Consider the following 18,164-nt stretch of genomic DNA (forward strand, 5'->3'; position numbering starts at 1 on the left):
ATTGTGAATAGTGCTGCAATGAACATGCAGGTGCACATGTCTCTTTTAAGTAGAGTTTTGTCTGGATAGATGCCCAAGAGTGGGATTGCGGGGTCATATGGAAGTTCTATGTATAGATTTCTAAGGTATCTGCAAACTGTTCTCCATAGTGGCTGTACCAGTTGACATTCCCACCAACAGTGCAGGAGGGTTCCCTTTTCTCCACAGCCCCTCCAGCACTTGTTATTTGTGGATTTATTAATGATGGCCATTCTGACTGGTGTGAGGTGATATCTCATGGTAGTTTTGATTTGCATTTCTCTTATAATCAGCGATGTTGAGCATTTTTTCATGTGTTTGCTGGCCATCTGTATATCTTCTTTGGAGAACAGTCTATTCAGGTCTTTTGCCCATTTTTCCATTGATTGATTGGCTTTTTGCTGTTGGGTTGTATAAGTTGTTTATATATATAAAGGGCTAGAGATTAAGCCCTTGTCTGTTGCATCGTTTGAAACTATTTTCTCCCATTCTATAAGTTGTCGTTTTGTTTTCTTTTTGGTTTCCTTTGCTGTGCAAAAGCTTTTCAGTTTGATGAGGTCCCATGGGTTTATTTTTGCTCTAATTTCAATTGCTTTGGGAGACTGACCTGAGAAAATATTCATGATGTTGATGTCAGAGAGTGTTTTGCCTATGTTCTCTTCCTGGAGTTTGATGGTGTCTTGTCTTATATTTAAGTCTTTCAGCCATTTTGAGTGTATTTTTGTGCATGGCGTGAGGGTGTGTTCTAGTTTCATTGATTTGCATGCAGCTGTCCAGATTTCCCAGCAATGCTTGCTAAATAGACTTTCTTTTTCCCATTGTATGTTCTTGCCTCCCTTGTCAAAGATTAATTGACCATAGGTGTCAGGGTTTATTTCTGGGTTCTCTATTCTGTTCCATTGGTCTGTCTGTTTGTTTTGATACCAGTACCACACTGTTTTGATGACTGTGGCTTTGTAGTATTTCTTGAAGTCTGGGAGAGTTATGCCTCCTGCTTGGTTTTTGTTTCTCAGGATTGCTTTGGCAATTCTGGGTCTTTTGTGGTTCCATATAAACGTTTGGATTGTTTGTTCTAGTTCTGTGAAAAATGTCCTGGGTCATTTGATAGGGATTGCATTGAATCTGTAGATTGCTTTGGGTAGTATGGCCATTTTGACAATATTGATTTTCCCAATCCAGGAACATGGAATATCTTTCCATTTCTTTACATCTTCTTTGATTTCTTTGATGAAAGTTTTATAGTTCTCGGCATATAGGTCCTTTACCTCCCTGGTCAGGTGTATTCCGAGGTATTTGATTTTGTGAGGTGCAATTTTAAAAGGTATCGTATTTTTGTATTCCTTTTCTAATATTTCATTGCTGGTATACAGAAATGCAAGTGACTTCTGAATGTTCATCTTATATCCTGCTACTTTGCTGAATTTATGAATCAGTTCAAGGAGTTTTGGGGTTGAGTCCTTAGGGTTTTCTATGTATAGTATCATGTCATCTGCATACAGTGACAGTTTGATCTCTTCTCTTCCTATATGGATGCCTTTTGTTTCTTTGGTTTGTCTAATTGCTGTGGCTAGGACTTCCAAAACAATGTTGAAGAGCAGTGGTGAGAGTGGGCATCCCTGTCTTGTTCCAGATTGAAGTGAGAAGGCTTTCCGTTTTTCCCCATTGAGGATTATATTTGCTGTGGGTTTGTCATAAATGGCTTTGATTATGTTCAGGAATGTTCCCTCTATACCCACTTTGGCGAGGGTCTTGGTCATGAATGGATGTTGGACTTTGTCAAATGCTTTTTCTGCGTCTATTGAGATGATCATATGATTTTTGCCCTTTTTTTTGTTAATGTGGTGTATGATGCTGATTGATTTGAGTATGTTGAACCATCCTTGTGAACCTGGGATGAACCCAACCTGGTCATGGTGTATAATTTTTTTGATATGTTGTTGGATTCGGTTGGCTAAGATTTTGTTGAGAATTTTTGCATCTGTATTCGTCAATGATATTGGGCGATAGTTTTCTTTTTTGGTGGTATCTCTGTCTGGTTTTGGAATGAGGGTGATGGTGGCATCATAGAATGTCTTTGGGAGTATTCCTTCTTCTTCAACCTTTTGAAAGAGTTTAAGGGGGATGGGCACCAATTCCTCTTTATATGTTTGATAAAATTCACCTGTGAAGCCATCTGGTCCTGGACTTTTATTTGTAGGGAGTGATTTTATGACCTCTTCAATTTCATTTCTAGTGATCGGTCTGTTCAGTTGGTCTGTTTCTACTTGATTCAGTTTTGGCAGGCTGTAAGATTCTAGAAAATTGTCCATTTCTTCCAGATTGTCAAACTTGTTGCCATATAGTTGTTCATAGTATTCTCTTATGGTTTTTTGTATTTCTGCGGTATCTGTTGTGATTTCTCCTTTTTCATTTATAATTTTGGTTATTTGGGTTCTTTCTCTCCTCTTTTTAGTGAGTCTGGCCAGGGGTTTGTCAATTTTGTTTACCTTTTCAAAGAACCAGCTCTTGGTTTTATTAATTTTCTCTATTGTTTTTTTGAGTCTCTATTTTATTGATTTCTTCTTTGATCTTTATAATTTCCTTCCTTCTGCTGACTTTAGGACTTTTTTGTTCTTTTTCTAATTCATTTAGGTGGAGGGTTAAGTTGTCAATTTGGGATCTTTCTTCTTTTTTCAGAAAGGCCTGTATTGCTATATATTTCCCTCTGAGCACTGCTTTCGCAGCATCCCATAGATTTTGAGTGGTTGTGTCTTCATTATCATTTGTTTCAAGGTAGTTTTTAATTTCCTTCTTGATTTCCTCATTGACCCATTGGTTTTTTAGTAGCATGTTGTTTAGTCTCCATGTAGTAGGTTTTTTCTCTTTCCTTTTCCCATGGTTGATTTCTAATTTCATGGCATTGTGGTCAGAGAAAATACTTGGGATAATTTCTATGCTCCTAAATTTATTGAGATTAGCTTTGTGTCCCAATATGTGGTCGATTCTTGAGAATGTTCCATGAGCATTTGAGAAGAATGTGTATTCTGCTTTTTTTGGATGTAGTGTCCTGAAGATATCAATGAAGTCTAACTTTTCTATTGTTTCCTTTAGGATCTCTGTTGCTTTATTGGTTTTCTGTCTAGAGGATCTGTCCATTGATGTGAGGGGGTATTAAGGTCTCCTACTATGATTGTATTCTCATCAATATCTCCCTTTATGTCTGTTAATATTTGTTGTATGTATCTGGGTGCTCCTGTATTTGGGGCATATATGTTGACGATAGTAACATCCTCTCCTTGGATGGATCCCTTAATCATTAAGTAGTGTCCTTCTTTGTCTTTCCTTATGTCTTTTGTTTTAAAGTCTATTTTGTCTGATATGAGCATTGCAACTCCTGCTTTTCTGTCATGTCTATTGGCGTGAAATATTTTTCCCCACCCTTTCACTTTCAATCTATATGTATCTTTTGTCCTAAGGTGAGTTTCTTGTAGGCAGCATATTGAAGGTTTTTGCCTTTTTATCCACTCAGCCGTTCTGTGTCTTTTGATTGGGGCGTTCAGTCCATTGACATTTAAGGTGATAATTGATAGATGATTATTTATTGCCATTTGAACCTCGTGTTCCAGTTGATTCTATGGTTCTTCATTCTTCCTTTTTTTTTTTAGTTGGATGGTCTCCTGTTATTATCTGCTTGAGTGTTGTTTTTTTTTTCATTTTTTGGAAATGCAATATTTGGTTTTGGCTTGTGGTTGCCCTGCTTTTTAAGTATGCTAACCCCTTCCCATAATTGTGTGTTTTAGCCTGATGGTCCTGTAAGTTCAAACCCTTCATTACTATATTAAAATTAAGAAGAGAAACATACAAACAAACAAAAAGGGTTATTTACTTCCTAACATCCCTTGCCCACATTTTATGGTTTTGATGACTCTTTTTTATTTTTTTCTTTTTAATTTTATTTTGTTTGAAGCATGTTCATGATTAAATCTGTATGCTGGCTTATTTGAGTGACTGCTCTGATATGAGTATGTTTGTAAGCAAGCACCAAACTGTCTTCCAGAGGGGCTGTCCCATTTTGCATTCTTACCAGCAATGAATGAGAGTTCCTGTTGCTAGTATACATTAATACAATCTATTTCATGTCCAGTAACCTTGCCAGATCCATTAAAAATTTTAAGATATCCTTCATCAGGGTAGAATAATGTCTTATTTCTGGTTCTCACTTTCTAAGAAATTATTTTCTTTGGATTCAGATGAAATCACTGGCTTTTCTTGGGTCTTGAGCCTGCTGGCTTTCAGACTGGAACTTGTGTCATTACTCCTGGTTTTCAGGCCTTTGGACTTGGACTGGAACTACACATTGGCTCTCCTGGATTTCCGTCCTGCTGACTTTAGATTTTGGGGTTTATCAAGCCTCCATAATTATGTAAGCTGATTTCTTATTTTGTTTTTGTTTTAAGGCTACACATGCAAAATGTGGAAGTTCCCAGGCTAGGTGTCAAATTGGAGCTGCATGTGCTGGCCTACACCACAGCCACAGCAATGCCAGATCCAAGCCACATCTGCAAGCTTCACTGCAACTCACGGCAACCCTGGACCCTTAACCCACTGAGTGAGGCCAGGGATCGAACCCATGTCCTCATACTAGCTGGGTTTGTCACCACTGAGCCACAACAGTAACTCCCCATTTCTTATTTTACATACATGATATATATACAAATACATATAGGATAAATATGTATACATATGTATATATATATACATATTTATATATATCCTGTGGGTTCTGTTTCTCTGGAGAAGCCTAATACAGATTATGAACTTCAAACAACAGATGGGACCCATCATCTTGTAATCCCCAGTCCAGGGGCCAGGCCAGACCAGCCACTCCATGCAATGGCCTATTAGAACTGGAGCTTAAATCCTAGACACGAGACCCCTACTTTACCCTGCCCCCTGCCATCCTGTATACTTGCTACTTATGGGGACACCATCTTGGATGGGAATGGAGGAAGAAGTCAGGAAGACTGAGCTCTTATGAGAAAGAAGCCTAATCAGCTTACTCTGGATACATTTAAACTTCAAGAAAATATCATAATATAAATTCACAAGTTTAAACTTCCCCCTCTCTCTGTTACCCTGCAGAAGAGAGGCTCAGGAGAAAGACGAGATTAAAATTACACCATAAAGAGCTATGGAGCTTTTTGCACATTTGAGCATGAGGAGTTCTTTTCTAGTTACATTAAAATAATGTCTTAAATAACATGTTTTAATCATTGTTGCATTAGATTAGTATGCTTCAACATGTTAAGCAGTCTCCCTTTTGCTCAAATGAAGTTTACATTTGCTTTTATGATTTTTGACCCCATTTTAACAATATGCACAGCTAAATTTTAAAGTATCTTAAATTTATTTAGTAAGGGGTGCCTGAATTAGGAATTCATACTCCACAGAGGGAAGAACAAAAGGCACTTTTTTTCCCTTTTCAGGGCTGCACCTGGGGCATATGGGCATTCCCGGGCTAGAAGTAGAATTGGAGCTGCAGCTGCTGGCCTACGCCATGGCCATAGTAACGCCAGATCTGAGTCGTATCTGCAACCTACGCTGCAGCTTGTGGCAATGCCAGATCCTTAACCCACTGAATGTGGCCAGGGATTGAACCCACATACTCATGGATATTAGTTGGGTTCTTAACCTACTGAGCCACATCTGGAACTCCCCAAAAGGCACATTTTAACAAGGATATGTTCATATGAATTATTAAAACTGTACAGTGCAACCTTACCGTTCTGAATATCCACTTTCCCGGGCGAATCTCTGAAATGCACCCATGGGATCTGAGCCTGTGCTTAAGATAAATACCAGGGGTGTGTTGTAGGACATGTCTTGATATAGAGTGGGCAGGTCCACAGGTGGCGTCTCTATAAAGCTTTTCCCAAGGTTTTCTATTACGAAGTCTGTAAGAGCAAAAACCACCTGAAAGTTGAAAGGAAAGACATGAAAAATACATTGGATGAAGATCGTTTTGTAACTGTACCCTATTTTTCTCCTTAACTTCTCTGTTGTCCTGCACTCATTTCCTTTTGATTAGGTGTATTCATTTCTGTAAACTGATGTGGTGGATTACACTGCATCTTTCCAGAAGCCTGGGACTCCAGCAGAGAGCTTCCAGATTAAGGAAAAATAATCTGAGACTGGATGCACTGAAGACAGTAAGAGGAACAGTTTCACTTTGCCTGTGTCACTCCTCCCCAAGGAGGCATAGCTCAATGCCAAAACTGACCTTCTGAGCCCATGATTTCTCCCATGGAGGGAAGTGAGAGTGTGTGAGTGAGTGTCTGGCTTCCCCAGGTGTGTGAGATACTGACAAAGAGCCCCATTTCTTTCTCACCCCATTCAGAATACTGACTTGTGAACTGTACAGCTGTGGGGTGGGAGAACAGTAGCCACAGCCCAGAATGGAACATATCAAAAGATGTAGTTCCTACTAACTGCTTCTCAGACTCCATCAGGAGGCCTGCCCACAAACTTCTGGGGATGCCTCACCAGTGGATCCTTCCAACTGGCCCAGTGGAACTCTGTGGGCCACTCCACAAGCACAATGCTCAGTATACCTTCCCTTACCATATGGCTGGCTCCCTGTGTGTGTCCTTCAGGGTGAGGGCAGTGAGGTAAGCCTTTGCATATGGTTAGAAAGCATATGCAAAAAGTTGGCCCACCTCTGCAGGATTGGAAGAAAGCATACAAACATGAGCATTCAGGCTTCCTGCACCTGGCCTAGCTTTGAAGGATCAAGAAAAAAATGTACAATCTTAAGAATTCTCTCTCAAGAGGGAACAAGAATTGCAAAGCAAGTGTATCCTTTGAACAAGTCTAAGAAAGCCTCAGAATCCCTAATGGGGCTGATAGAAGGTATTTCTCTCCCAAAGTCATGCAGTGAAGTCTGGAGGAGGTGACATCCTTTAAATGTGAGGACAGCAATGCAAAGCTTTAAGGGACATGAGAAAAAACAAACAAACAAACAAAAAACAAGAAAACATGACACTGAAAAGGAACACAATGATTTTCCAATGACTAACCCCAAAGAAATGGAGATCTGTAATTTTCTGGATAAAAAAATTATAGTTGTTTTAAGAAATCTCAGTGAAATAAAAAACGAACAAATAAAAAACTAAAGAAATACAATTCAACAAAACCAGTGAAAAATATATGAACAAAATGAGAAGTTTAATACAAAGATAAAAATCACTGAAAGATCCAAATAGAAATTCTGGAGCTGAAGAATACAATGATTGAAAATTTTAAAAGTGCAATGGAGAGCACCCACAGCATACTGAATCAAACAGAAAAAAGTACCTGTGAAGTATAATATAGGTTTTTAAAAATCATTCAGTCAGAGGAAAACAAAGAAAAAAAACAAAAAAGAACTATGGATACCATTAACAGAAACAATCTATGCATTTTTGAGTCCCAGAAGGGAAAGAGAGGGAGAAGGGGGCATAAAACTTATTTAAAGAAATAGTGGCAGGGAACTTTCCGAAGCTCAGTGAGATTTGGACATATAAATTAATTAAGCTTATAGATTCCCTCAAAATTGCAATTCAAAATGATCTTTTCCAAGACACATTATAATAAAACTGTTTAAAATCAAAGACAAAGAGAAGACTTTAAAAGCAGCAAGAGAAATAAATCTTCTCATATACAAAGGAACCCTCATAAGATGACCACTGGATTTCTCAGCAAAAAGTGAGATGATATATTTAAAGTGCCAAAAGAAAAAAAACCTGCCAACCAAGAGTACTTCACCCAGCAAAGTTACCCTTCAGAAAGTAGAAGAGATACTTTCGCAAACAAGTAAAAGCTGAGGGAGTACATCACAATTAGATCTTCCTTTGAAAGAAACTGATCTGCTGAGAGAAGTTCTTTAAGCTGTAATAAAAGGATGCTAATCTGCAAGATGAAAACACATAAAAATATACACTGGTAAAGTTAAGCACATAGTCAAATTCAGAATACTCTATACTAAATTATGGTATTGTGTTAATTACTTAACTCTAGTGAATGGTTAAAGGGTAAAAGTATTAAAAATAACTATAACTATAATAATAATTACTACTTTTTGTCTTTTTAGGCCACACCCATGGCATATGGAGGTTCCCAGGCTAGGGGTTGAATCATAGCTGCAGCCACTGGCCTATGCCACAGCTACAGCAACTTGGGACCCAAGCCATGTCTGTGACCTACACCACAGCTCATGGCAATGCCAGATCCTTAACCTGCTGAGTAAGGCCAGGGATTGAACCTGCATCCTCATGGATACTGTTGGATTTGTTTCCACTGTGCCACAATGGGAACTCGTATAATTATATGTTAATGGATATATTATATAAAAATAAGATATGACATAAAAATATAATATGTTTGAGAGGGAGAGGGTAAGGTTTCTGTATGCAAAGTTAAGTTGTTATTAGTTTATTTATTATTATTATTATTTTTTTTTTTGGTCTTTTTGCCTTTTCCAGGGTCGCTTCCCGCGGCATATGGAGGTTCCCAGGCTAGGGGTCAAATCAGAGCTGTAGTCTCTAGCCTACACCAGAGCCACAGCAACATGGGATTGAAGCCGCGTCTGCAACCTACACCACAGCTCACAGCAACGCCAGATCCTTAACCCACTGAGCAAGGGCAGGGATCAAACCCGCAACCTCATGGTTCCTAGTCAGATTTGTTAACCACTGCACCATGACGGGAACTCCTGTTATCAGTTTAAAATGGACTATTACATCTAAAGAATATTTTATATAAGCCTCATGGTAACCACAGAGCAACAACCTACAGTAGGTAAATAAAAGATAAAGGTAAGGAAATCAAAGTATACACTATGGAAAATCATCAATTAAAAAAGGAAGACAGCAAGAGAGGATGAAAGGAGACAGAGAACTATAAAACCACCAGAAAACAACTATTAAGATGGAATTGACATGTCTTTACCTAACAATAATAACGCTAAACAGAAATGGATTAAATTCTTCAATCAAAAGGCTGAATGGATTAAAAAAAAAAAAAAAAAGGCCCAATCATGCTTCCCATAAGAGATTCAGTTCAGCTTCAAGGACACATATATGCTCAAAGTGAAAAGATGGAAAAAGATATTCCACATAAGAGGAAGCAAAAAAGAGCATATATGTGTATCAGACAAAATAGACTTTAAAGTAAAAAACTGTAACAGGAGACAAAGAAGGTCATTATGTAATGATAAAGGGGTCAGCTCATCAAGGGGATATAACAATTATCAATACATGTGACCCAACATTAGACCACTTAATTGTATTAGGCAAAGTCTAACAAATCTGAAGGGAGAAATAGCAATACAATAATGGGGGACTTCAATACCATATTTTTAACACCTAGACAGAAAATCAATAAGGAAGCATTAGACTTGAAGTATACTTGGGATCAAGTGGGCCTAAGAGACACATACAGTTATTCCATCCCAAAGAATCAGAATAAATATTCTTCTCAAGTGGTCATGGAACATTCTCCAGAATAGATCACAAAATCTTAGCAAATTTAAGAAGACTGAAATCATACCAAGTAAATTTTCTAACCACATAAAACTAGAAATCAATAACAGGAAGAAAACTGAAAAATTCACAAATATGTGGAGATATATTTGCTCCTGAACAATGAACAGGTCATAAAAGAAATCAAAATGGAAAAAAATCCTGAACCAAATGAAAATGGAAGCACAACATATCTAAACCTTTGGATGCTGAAAACAGTTCTAAGAGAAAACCTTACAGAAAAAACATCTACATTAAGAAAAAAAAAGATGTAAAAAAAAACTTTATACTTCATAGAACTAGAAAAAGAACAAACTAAGTTTAAGATTAGCAGAAGGAAGGAAATAACAAAGATCAGAACAGAAATAAATGAAATTGAGGCCAGAAAACAACAGAAAATATCAATAAAACCAAGAGTTTTTTTTTGTAAAAGCAATAAAATTAACAAACTTTTAGTTAAATAGGCAAAAAAAGAGGACTCAAATAAATAAAGTCAGAAATGAAAGAGAAGACATGACTGATACCACAGAAATACAAAGAATCATTAGACATCTATGAATGTCAACAAATCAGATAACCGTGAGGAAATAGATCAATTTCTAGAAACACAAAACTTACCAAAACTGAATCATGTAGAAGGAGAAAATCTGAACAGACCAATAACAAGTAAGGAGACTGAATCAGCAATAAAAAACTTCCCAATAGGAGTTCCCATTGTGGCTCAGTGGGTTAAGTCCCTGACATAGTGTCTGTGGGGATGCAGGTTCAATCCCTGGCCTTGCTCAGTGGGTTAAGGATCCGGCATTGCCACAAGCTGTAGCGTAGATTGCAGATGGGGCTTGGATTCTGCGTTGCTGTGGCTGTGGCGTACGCCTGCAACTGCATCTCCGATTTGACCCCTAGCCTGGGAACTTCCATGTGCTGCAGGTGTGACCATAAAAAGAAAAAGAAAAGAAAAAAAAAAACAAAAAAACTCCCAACAAAGAAAAGCCTAGGAACAGATGATTTCATTGGTAATTCTACTAAACATTTAAAGAAGGATTAACACCAACCATTCTCAAACTCTTCCAAAAAGTTGAAGTGGAGGGAACACTTCCAAACTCATTGTACAAGATCATCATTACCTTGATGCCAGAGCCAAATAAGGACACTACAAAAAAGAAAACTGTAGGAGTTGCCGTCATGGCTCAGAGGAAGCGAATCCGACTAGGAACGATGAGGTTGCAGGTTTGATTCCTGGCCTCACTCAGTGGGTTAAGGATCTGGTGCTGCCATGAGCTGTGATGTAAGCTGGCAGCTGTAGCTCCGATTAGACCCCTAGCCTGGGAACCTCCATATGCTGTGGGTGCGGCCCTAAAAAGACAAAAAAAAAAAAACAAAAAAAAAACAACTGTAGGCCAATATCCCTGAAAAATGTAGAGGCAAATATTCTCAACAAAACAGTAGCAAACAGAATTCAACATTACATTAAAAAGATCATATACTTTGATTGACTGGTATTTATTACAGGCATTCAAGGATGATTCAATATTTTCAAGTCAATATATGAGATACACAACGGTAACAGAGTGAAAGATAAAAATCATAGGATCATCTTAATAGATACAGAAAAAGCCTGTGACAAATTTTTTTTTTTTTTTTTTTTGCTATTTCTTTGGGCTGCTCTCGAGGCATACGGAGGTTCCCAGGCTAGGGGTCGAATCGGAGCTGTAGCCACTGGCCTACGCCAGAGCCACAGCAATGCAGGATCCGAGCCGCGTCTGCAACCTACACCACAGCTCACGGCAACGCCGGATCGTTAACCCACTGAGCAAGGGCAGGGGCCGAACCCGCAACCTCATGGTTCCTAGTCGGATTCGTTAACCACTGCGCCACGACGGGAACACCCTGTGACAAAATTTAATATCTATTTATGATAAAACTCCCAACAAAGTAAGAACACAACTCAACAAAATAAAGGCCATATATGACAAGCTCACAGCTAACGTCATACTTAGCAGTGAAATGGTGAAAGCCTTTTCTTTAAGAAAAGAAAGGAACAAAACAAGGATACCCACTCTTACTGCTTTTATTCAATAGTATTGAAAGTCCTAACCAGAGTAATTAGACAAGAAAATAAAAAGCATCCAAATTGGAAAAGAAGAAATAAAACTCACTGCAGATGACAAAATATTATATATAGAAAACCCTGGCATTGATGTAGCCAACCAGTACCTCTTCTCTGGGCACTCTTCCAGTAATCTTCCAGTTCCAGCATCTACTGGATGATGAAATTTTCCTATTCATAACTAATTGGACCATCAGTAAAACTTAAGTCAAGCTGGACCAATCAGAACCTCTCTCCTGAGAATTTGAAACTAGAGTACCAGTCATAGTGGAGAGCTGAGTGCTGATAATGGCAATACTACACAGTTATATTGAGCTACCCAGGTTAACTACTCTCCCTGAGGCATGATCAATTGGTTTTTCTTTTAATGTCTGAGCTACTCCAGTATCCTTTTATTTTAATAAGTCCCTTTTTCCCATAAACTTATAACTGAATTAACCTTAGTGCCTACATAGAGATACAGAACCTGGGACAACAACAACAATTTCCCAGTCTAGAGTTTTCTAGCCTATGTCTTTTAAAACTCATTTTTCTCTGGGACCCCTGCCATGTAGTCATCCTTTCATTTTTGTCAGCATCCAGTCTGGTAGCAACTGCCCCAAATTCACTGAAGACTTTCCACCTGGCTTGTAGTCTTCCTCTCCATTAATGTCTACCCCAGTGATTTATCACCTGTGAACCAGGCACTGTATTGTTACTGTCTAGGGTGACACAACCCAGGTTTAGGGTCCATAAAGCCATCCCACATTCCCATATTCTTTTTTTTTTTAAGAACTGCACCCGAAGCATATGGGAGTTCCCAGGCTAGGGGTCGAATCAGAGCTACAGCTGCTGGCCTGTGCCACAGCCACAGCAATGCAGGATCTGAGCCGTGTCTGTGACCTACGCCACAGCTCACAGCAATGCTGGATCCTTAACCCACTGAGTGAGGCCAGAGATCGAACCCACATCTTCATGGATCCTACCTAGTCAGGTTTGTTAACTGCTGAGCCACAAGGGGAACTCCAGCCATCCTACATTCTAACCGTACAGTTCCTTGACCTCTAACTCTAGTGCACATCACTTCATCACTTCCTCAGTCATCCACACCCATGGTCACCCTTAGGACACTGTCATCATGCAGAACTGCTTGTTTTAGGCTCAGCTTTGATCACAACCTCTCCCATTCTTCCAGCTGTACTATGCTTCTGCTCCCAAAGAAACTCTCCTTTTCTCCCAGTATATGAGCCCTTTCTTAGATCTCTTCCACTGTTGGTAAAAGGATGGGAGAGGTTGTGTGTGCCATCATTTCTTACATAAACTCTGTCAACCATCTTCAAACTGGTCTTGGTGACTATGTTTTGTTCTCTTCAAATGCCCCCTTCCCATTGCTACCAAGATCTAAAAGGCCCACACCCCCCTGCTAACACTGTCCAGCAGACCCTCATTCTCCCTGGCAGAGAGCATGAATTCCCCAATGGCACACACTAGGAAAAGATGACCAGACTCCTGGCTGGCTCTCCAGCCTTTCCTTTCATTATTTTCTGTATAAAACATTGTGTTCTATGAATAACAGAAAGTCTCTATTTCTTAGAACCACCTCCCAAACTTGGCCATTGTTACTCTCTATACAAATCTAATCAGTTCTTGAATCATAACTGGCTGGTGAGCTTTAGTAAAATAATTATAACACATTTCTTTAATGAAAAAGCATCCTACCTTTTCTTCTTTACAGCATTTAATAAGAATTAGCTTTTGGAAAGAACTTAATTCTGGATGCCAAGAATTATGGTTTGTGGTCATCCTTTCCACTGTCATGAGTCGATCATCCTCCTTCATTTTAGAATAGGCTTCCCCATCATTTGGGTTAATATAAGTCTCAAAAGATCCTAGAAACACAATTTTAAAATATGCTTTAATTAGAATTGACTTTGAAATTAAATACTTATATTTGGTCATTTAAAAATCTCTACATTTAGGGAGTTCCCATCATGGCTTAGTGGTAACGAACCCAAACAGTATCCATGAGGATGCAGGTTTGATCCCTGGCCTCTCTCATTGGGTTAAGGATCCACTCTTGCCCTGAGCCATGGTGTAGGTTGCAGACACTGCTCGGATCCTGCTTTGCTGTGGCTGTGGGGCAGGCCAGAAGCTGCAGCTATGATTCAACCTTTAGCCTGGGAACTTCCATATGCCACACTGTAGCCCTAAAAAGCAAAAAAAAAAAAAAAAAAAAAACCCAAAACCCCAGAAACCCCCCCAAAACTCTATATTTTTTACTATTAGTTTTTTACATTACTGCAAATGTAAATCTTATTATTCCCCCTTACCCAACCTAATTTAAAAAATTAAGAATTTAAAATAGGATCAGAAAACAAATTCAAACCACTTCTAAAAAACAAGGCTAAAACAAATGACAGAGAAGTTAAAAATAAAAGGATGCAGAGCAATGTAGCAATCAGATGTGAAGAAAAAGAAAACTGAAGTGATAAGAGTAACAGCGGGTATATTAGAACTCAAGGAAAATATGATTAAACGGGACAAAGTAGGTCAAGTTACATTAATTAAAATATAAACCCCATAATAAAATAAACTTCTGTGTGCCAGATAATCCATAAAAATATATCAAACCATGGCGAGCAGAAGAAAAGCAGAAAAAAAAATCATAGTGGTAGGAAAAAACACAGTCTGTGACAGATGAGATAAATTAGAAAGTCTGGCGTGTATAATTTTTATAATATAAATAATACATGAATAAATTGACATAGATGTAACTTTTATGCCCTAATAAACAGAACACATTGCTCCTCCCCCTGGAATATTTATAAGAAATGGGATTGCATCTTGCATTAGCATCAGGATGCTAGTTAGCCCTCACAACAGCATAACATGCAGTAAGAATTAGCATTGAAATTCCTACAGGTGCAGGGTGCACAGTCTGCTGTAAGTTGCCCAGCAAACCTACATGGCTAGTGTGTCCTCTGGTGATGAAACAGGTTGCTGGGGGCAGACATTAGGCAAAATAGTTGGCTTACAAGGGAGGCTAGAAAACCACTCTCTCCCAGCTGGTCTGCTGGGGCCTCTCCTCTGAGGGCCTAACAATAGCAACCACAGAGCTGGTGACAGAAATTTAGTGACACTTAAGACCATGGCCCTGGAGCGTATGTACCTTTGCAAGACTTCTAATTTCTGTATGGAATAAGGACAATTACATGTATGGGACCAAAGGGCAGAACACACCACAGTGCTTTTTGGTTGAAAGTGGATGCATTATTCTGAGGACCGGGTGGTAGAACCATTTATTCCAAAAGGACTTCTTTTCCCCTCAGGTTCTCATTATTGTATAATCACTAGGGCTTTGGCTAATAAGGCAGGATAATTTAAAATTATAACTCTCGGAGTTCCCGTCATGGCTCAGTGGTTGACAAACCCAACTAGTACCCATGAAGATGTAGGCCCAATCCCTGGCCTTTCTCAGTGGGTTAAGGATCTGGTGTTGCTGTGGTGTTGGGCGTAGATGTGGCTTGGATCCCAAGTTGCTGTGGCTGTGGAATAGGCTGGTGACTACAGCTCCAATTTGACCCTTAGCCTGGGTACCTCCACATGCTGCAGGTGCAGCCCTAAAAAGACCAAAAAAAAAAAAAAATTATAACTCTCAACCATTAGGTCATGAAGCACTTAAAAACTCTCAAAGACACAAGATTAAAGCAATTAGGAAGGCTTTGAAGGTAAGATCGGCATTGAAAGTAGTCATTAACTTTCACCTGCGAAGATCTAAAGTTTACTTTTGGAATAGAAACCATCCTATCACACGTAGACACCTTCACAGTTCTGTAGGATTTCTGGACTAAACCTGGAAATTTAACAAATGAAAGAAGGAAAGTTGATTTAAATTGTTAACATTTTAGTCCCAGTTGATAGGAATGATACAGTGTCTTTTGTCCAAACATGATGAGTTGTTTTCACAATTACTTTGCCTTTCAGCCTCTAACTCTTCCTCCTTTCTTTGCTTCTGTGTTTATGAGGTTCCATCTAGCCCTCTGCTTTGGGTCTGTCCCTAACTGTCCATCACTAGGCTTCTTCTATGATGATTTTTCTTTTGTGTTCTACCTCTAGCTGTCTTGTTGAACTGGTCCACAATACACATAATTTTTATTTGATTTATTTATTGAAGAGTATTTTATTTTTTCTAGTCTTTATTTAGAAATTAAAGGAACCTAGAAATTCTGGTCCATGAAGACTTTAAATCATTGCACTTTTACTTGCTATATGCAGGTAAACATGTATTCATATGAGAAGTAGAAGAATAATTACTAAAAAATAGAAATAGAACATAGAATTTCAAATCAGTACAGGGGAAATAAAAAAGTGTGTTGGGGTCTAATCTCTTGGGATAGAACATGATGGGGGATGATATGAGAAAAAGAAGGTATATACATGTATGACTGGGTCACTTTGCTGTACAGCAGAAATTGGCACAACACTGTAATTCAACTGCACTTTAATTAAAAAAAAATGGGCAAAGAAAAAAAAAAAAAGAATATGGACAATTCACCTGAAGGCAAGGAAGGAGAAATCAAAATGAGGCAAAGAAGAAAACTTGCCAAAGAGGAAAAAAAAAAAATCCCTGCAAAACAGGATGGCAGAAGTAAGTTCAAATAGATCAGGGGTTTTCAGCCTTGCCACTACTGCCACTTGGAGCCAAGTGATCACTTGTGGAGGGTTGCTCTGAGCATTCACTGTCAGATGTTTAGTCACATCTCTGGTTTCTACCTCCTAGATGCATGTAGCACCACCCCAGTTGTAGCAACAAATAATGTCTTCGGACATTGCTGAATGTTCCCTGGGCAACGAAATCTTCCTCAGGTGAGAGCCACTGAAATAGATCAATAATCACCCTTACAGAACTATGTTGAAGAGTAGTGGTGAGAGCGGACATCCTTGTCTTGTTCCTGATCTCAGCGGGAATTCTTTCAGATTTTCACCATTGAGAATGATGTTCGCTGTGGGTTTGTTGTATATGGCCTTTATCATGTTGAGGTAGGTTCCCGCTATGCCCACTTTCTGAAGGGTTTTTATCAGAAATGGGTGTTGGATTTTGTCAAAGGCTTTTTCCGTGTCTATGGAGAGGATCATATGGTTTTTATTCTTCGGTTTGTTAATGTGGTGTATCACACTAATGGATTTGCGGATATTGAAGAGCCTTTGCATCCCTGGGATAAATCCCACTTGATCATGATGTACAATCCTTTTAATGTATTGTTGGATGCGGTTTGCTAGTATTTTGTTGAGGATTTTTGCATCAATTTTCATCAGTGAAATTGGCCTGTAGTTTTCTTTTTTTGTGGAATCTTTGGTTTTGGTACCAGGGTGATGGTGGCCTCATAGAATGATTTTGGGAGTATCCCTTCCTCTGCAATTTTTTGAAATAGTTTCAGAAGGAGAGGTGTTAGCTCTTCTCTAAATGTTTGATATAATTCGCCTGTGAAGCCATCTGGTCCTGGACTTTTGTTTGTTGGAAGTTTTTTAATCACGGTTTCAATTTTAGTTCTTGTGATGGGTCCATTCATCTTTTCTATTTCATCTTGGTTTAGTCTTGGAAGATTGTACTTTTCTAAGATTTCAACATAGTTCTGGAAGTCCTAGCCACAGCAATCAGAGAAGTAAAAGAAAGAAAAGGAATCCCAAATTGGAAAGGAAGAAGTAAAACTATCCCTATTTGCAGATGACATGATACTATACCTAAAGAATCCTAAAGACTCTACCAGAAAACTGTTAGAGCTCATCCACGAGTTTGGCAAAGTCACAGGATACAAAATCAATACACAGAAATCGACGGCATTTCTATACACTAAAAATGAAAGAGCAGAAAAGGAAATTAGGGAAGCAATCCCGTTTACCATTGCATCCAAAAGAATAAAATACCTAGGAGTAAACCTACCTAAAGAGACAAAAGACCTGTACTCTGAAAACCATAAGCCACTGATGAAAGAAATCAAAGATGACACAAATAGATGGAAAGACATACCATGCTCATGAAAGAAATCAAAGATGACACAAATAGATGGAAAGACATACCATGCTCGTGGATTGGAAGAGTTAATATTATCAAAATGACTATACTACCTAAGGCAATCTACAGATTCAATGCAATCCCTATCAAATTACCGAGGACATTTTTCACAGAACTCTAACAAAATATTTTAAAGTTTGTTTGGAAGCACAAAAGACCCAGAATAGCCAAAGACATCCTGAAAAAGAAAAATGGAGCTGGAGGAATCAGGCTCCCAGTCTTAAGACTATACTACAAAGCAACAGTCATCAAAACCACATGGTACTGGCACAAAGACAGAAATATAGATCAGTGGAACAGGACAGAAAGGCCAGAATTAAACCCACGCACCTACAGCCAACTAATCTATGACAAAGGAGGCAAGAATATACAATGGAGAAAGGACAGCTTGTTCAATAAGTGGTGCTGGGAAAAATGGACAGCCACATGGAAAAGAATGAAATTAGAACAT

The 18,164-nt window shown here is 38.6% G+C and overlaps 1 protein-coding gene across 1 annotated transcript in view; it reads right to left on the reverse strand.

The window, feature by feature from the left end:
* The window catches only part of DNAH6 (dynein axonemal heavy chain 6), a 258,349-nt gene that overhangs the window by 42,256 nt on the left and 197,929 nt on the right, over positions 1–18,164 (reverse strand). The window contains exons 63-64 of the mRNA XM_047781653.1: positions 13,360–13,529; positions 5,780–5,970 (exon numbers count right to left, since the gene is read on the reverse strand). Coding sequence (XP_047637609.1) covers positions 5,780–5,970; positions 13,360–13,529 — 361 coding nt within the window. The remainder of the gene's footprint in view (positions 1–5,779; positions 5,971–13,359; positions 13,530–18,164) is intronic.

This window comes from Phacochoerus africanus, chromosome 5 (assembly GCF_016906955.1).
Source record: "Phacochoerus africanus isolate WHEZ1 chromosome 5, ROS_Pafr_v1, whole genome shotgun sequence".
In the NCBI taxonomy this organism is placed as follows: domain Eukaryota; kingdom Metazoa; phylum Chordata; class Mammalia; order Artiodactyla; family Suidae; genus Phacochoerus; species Phacochoerus africanus.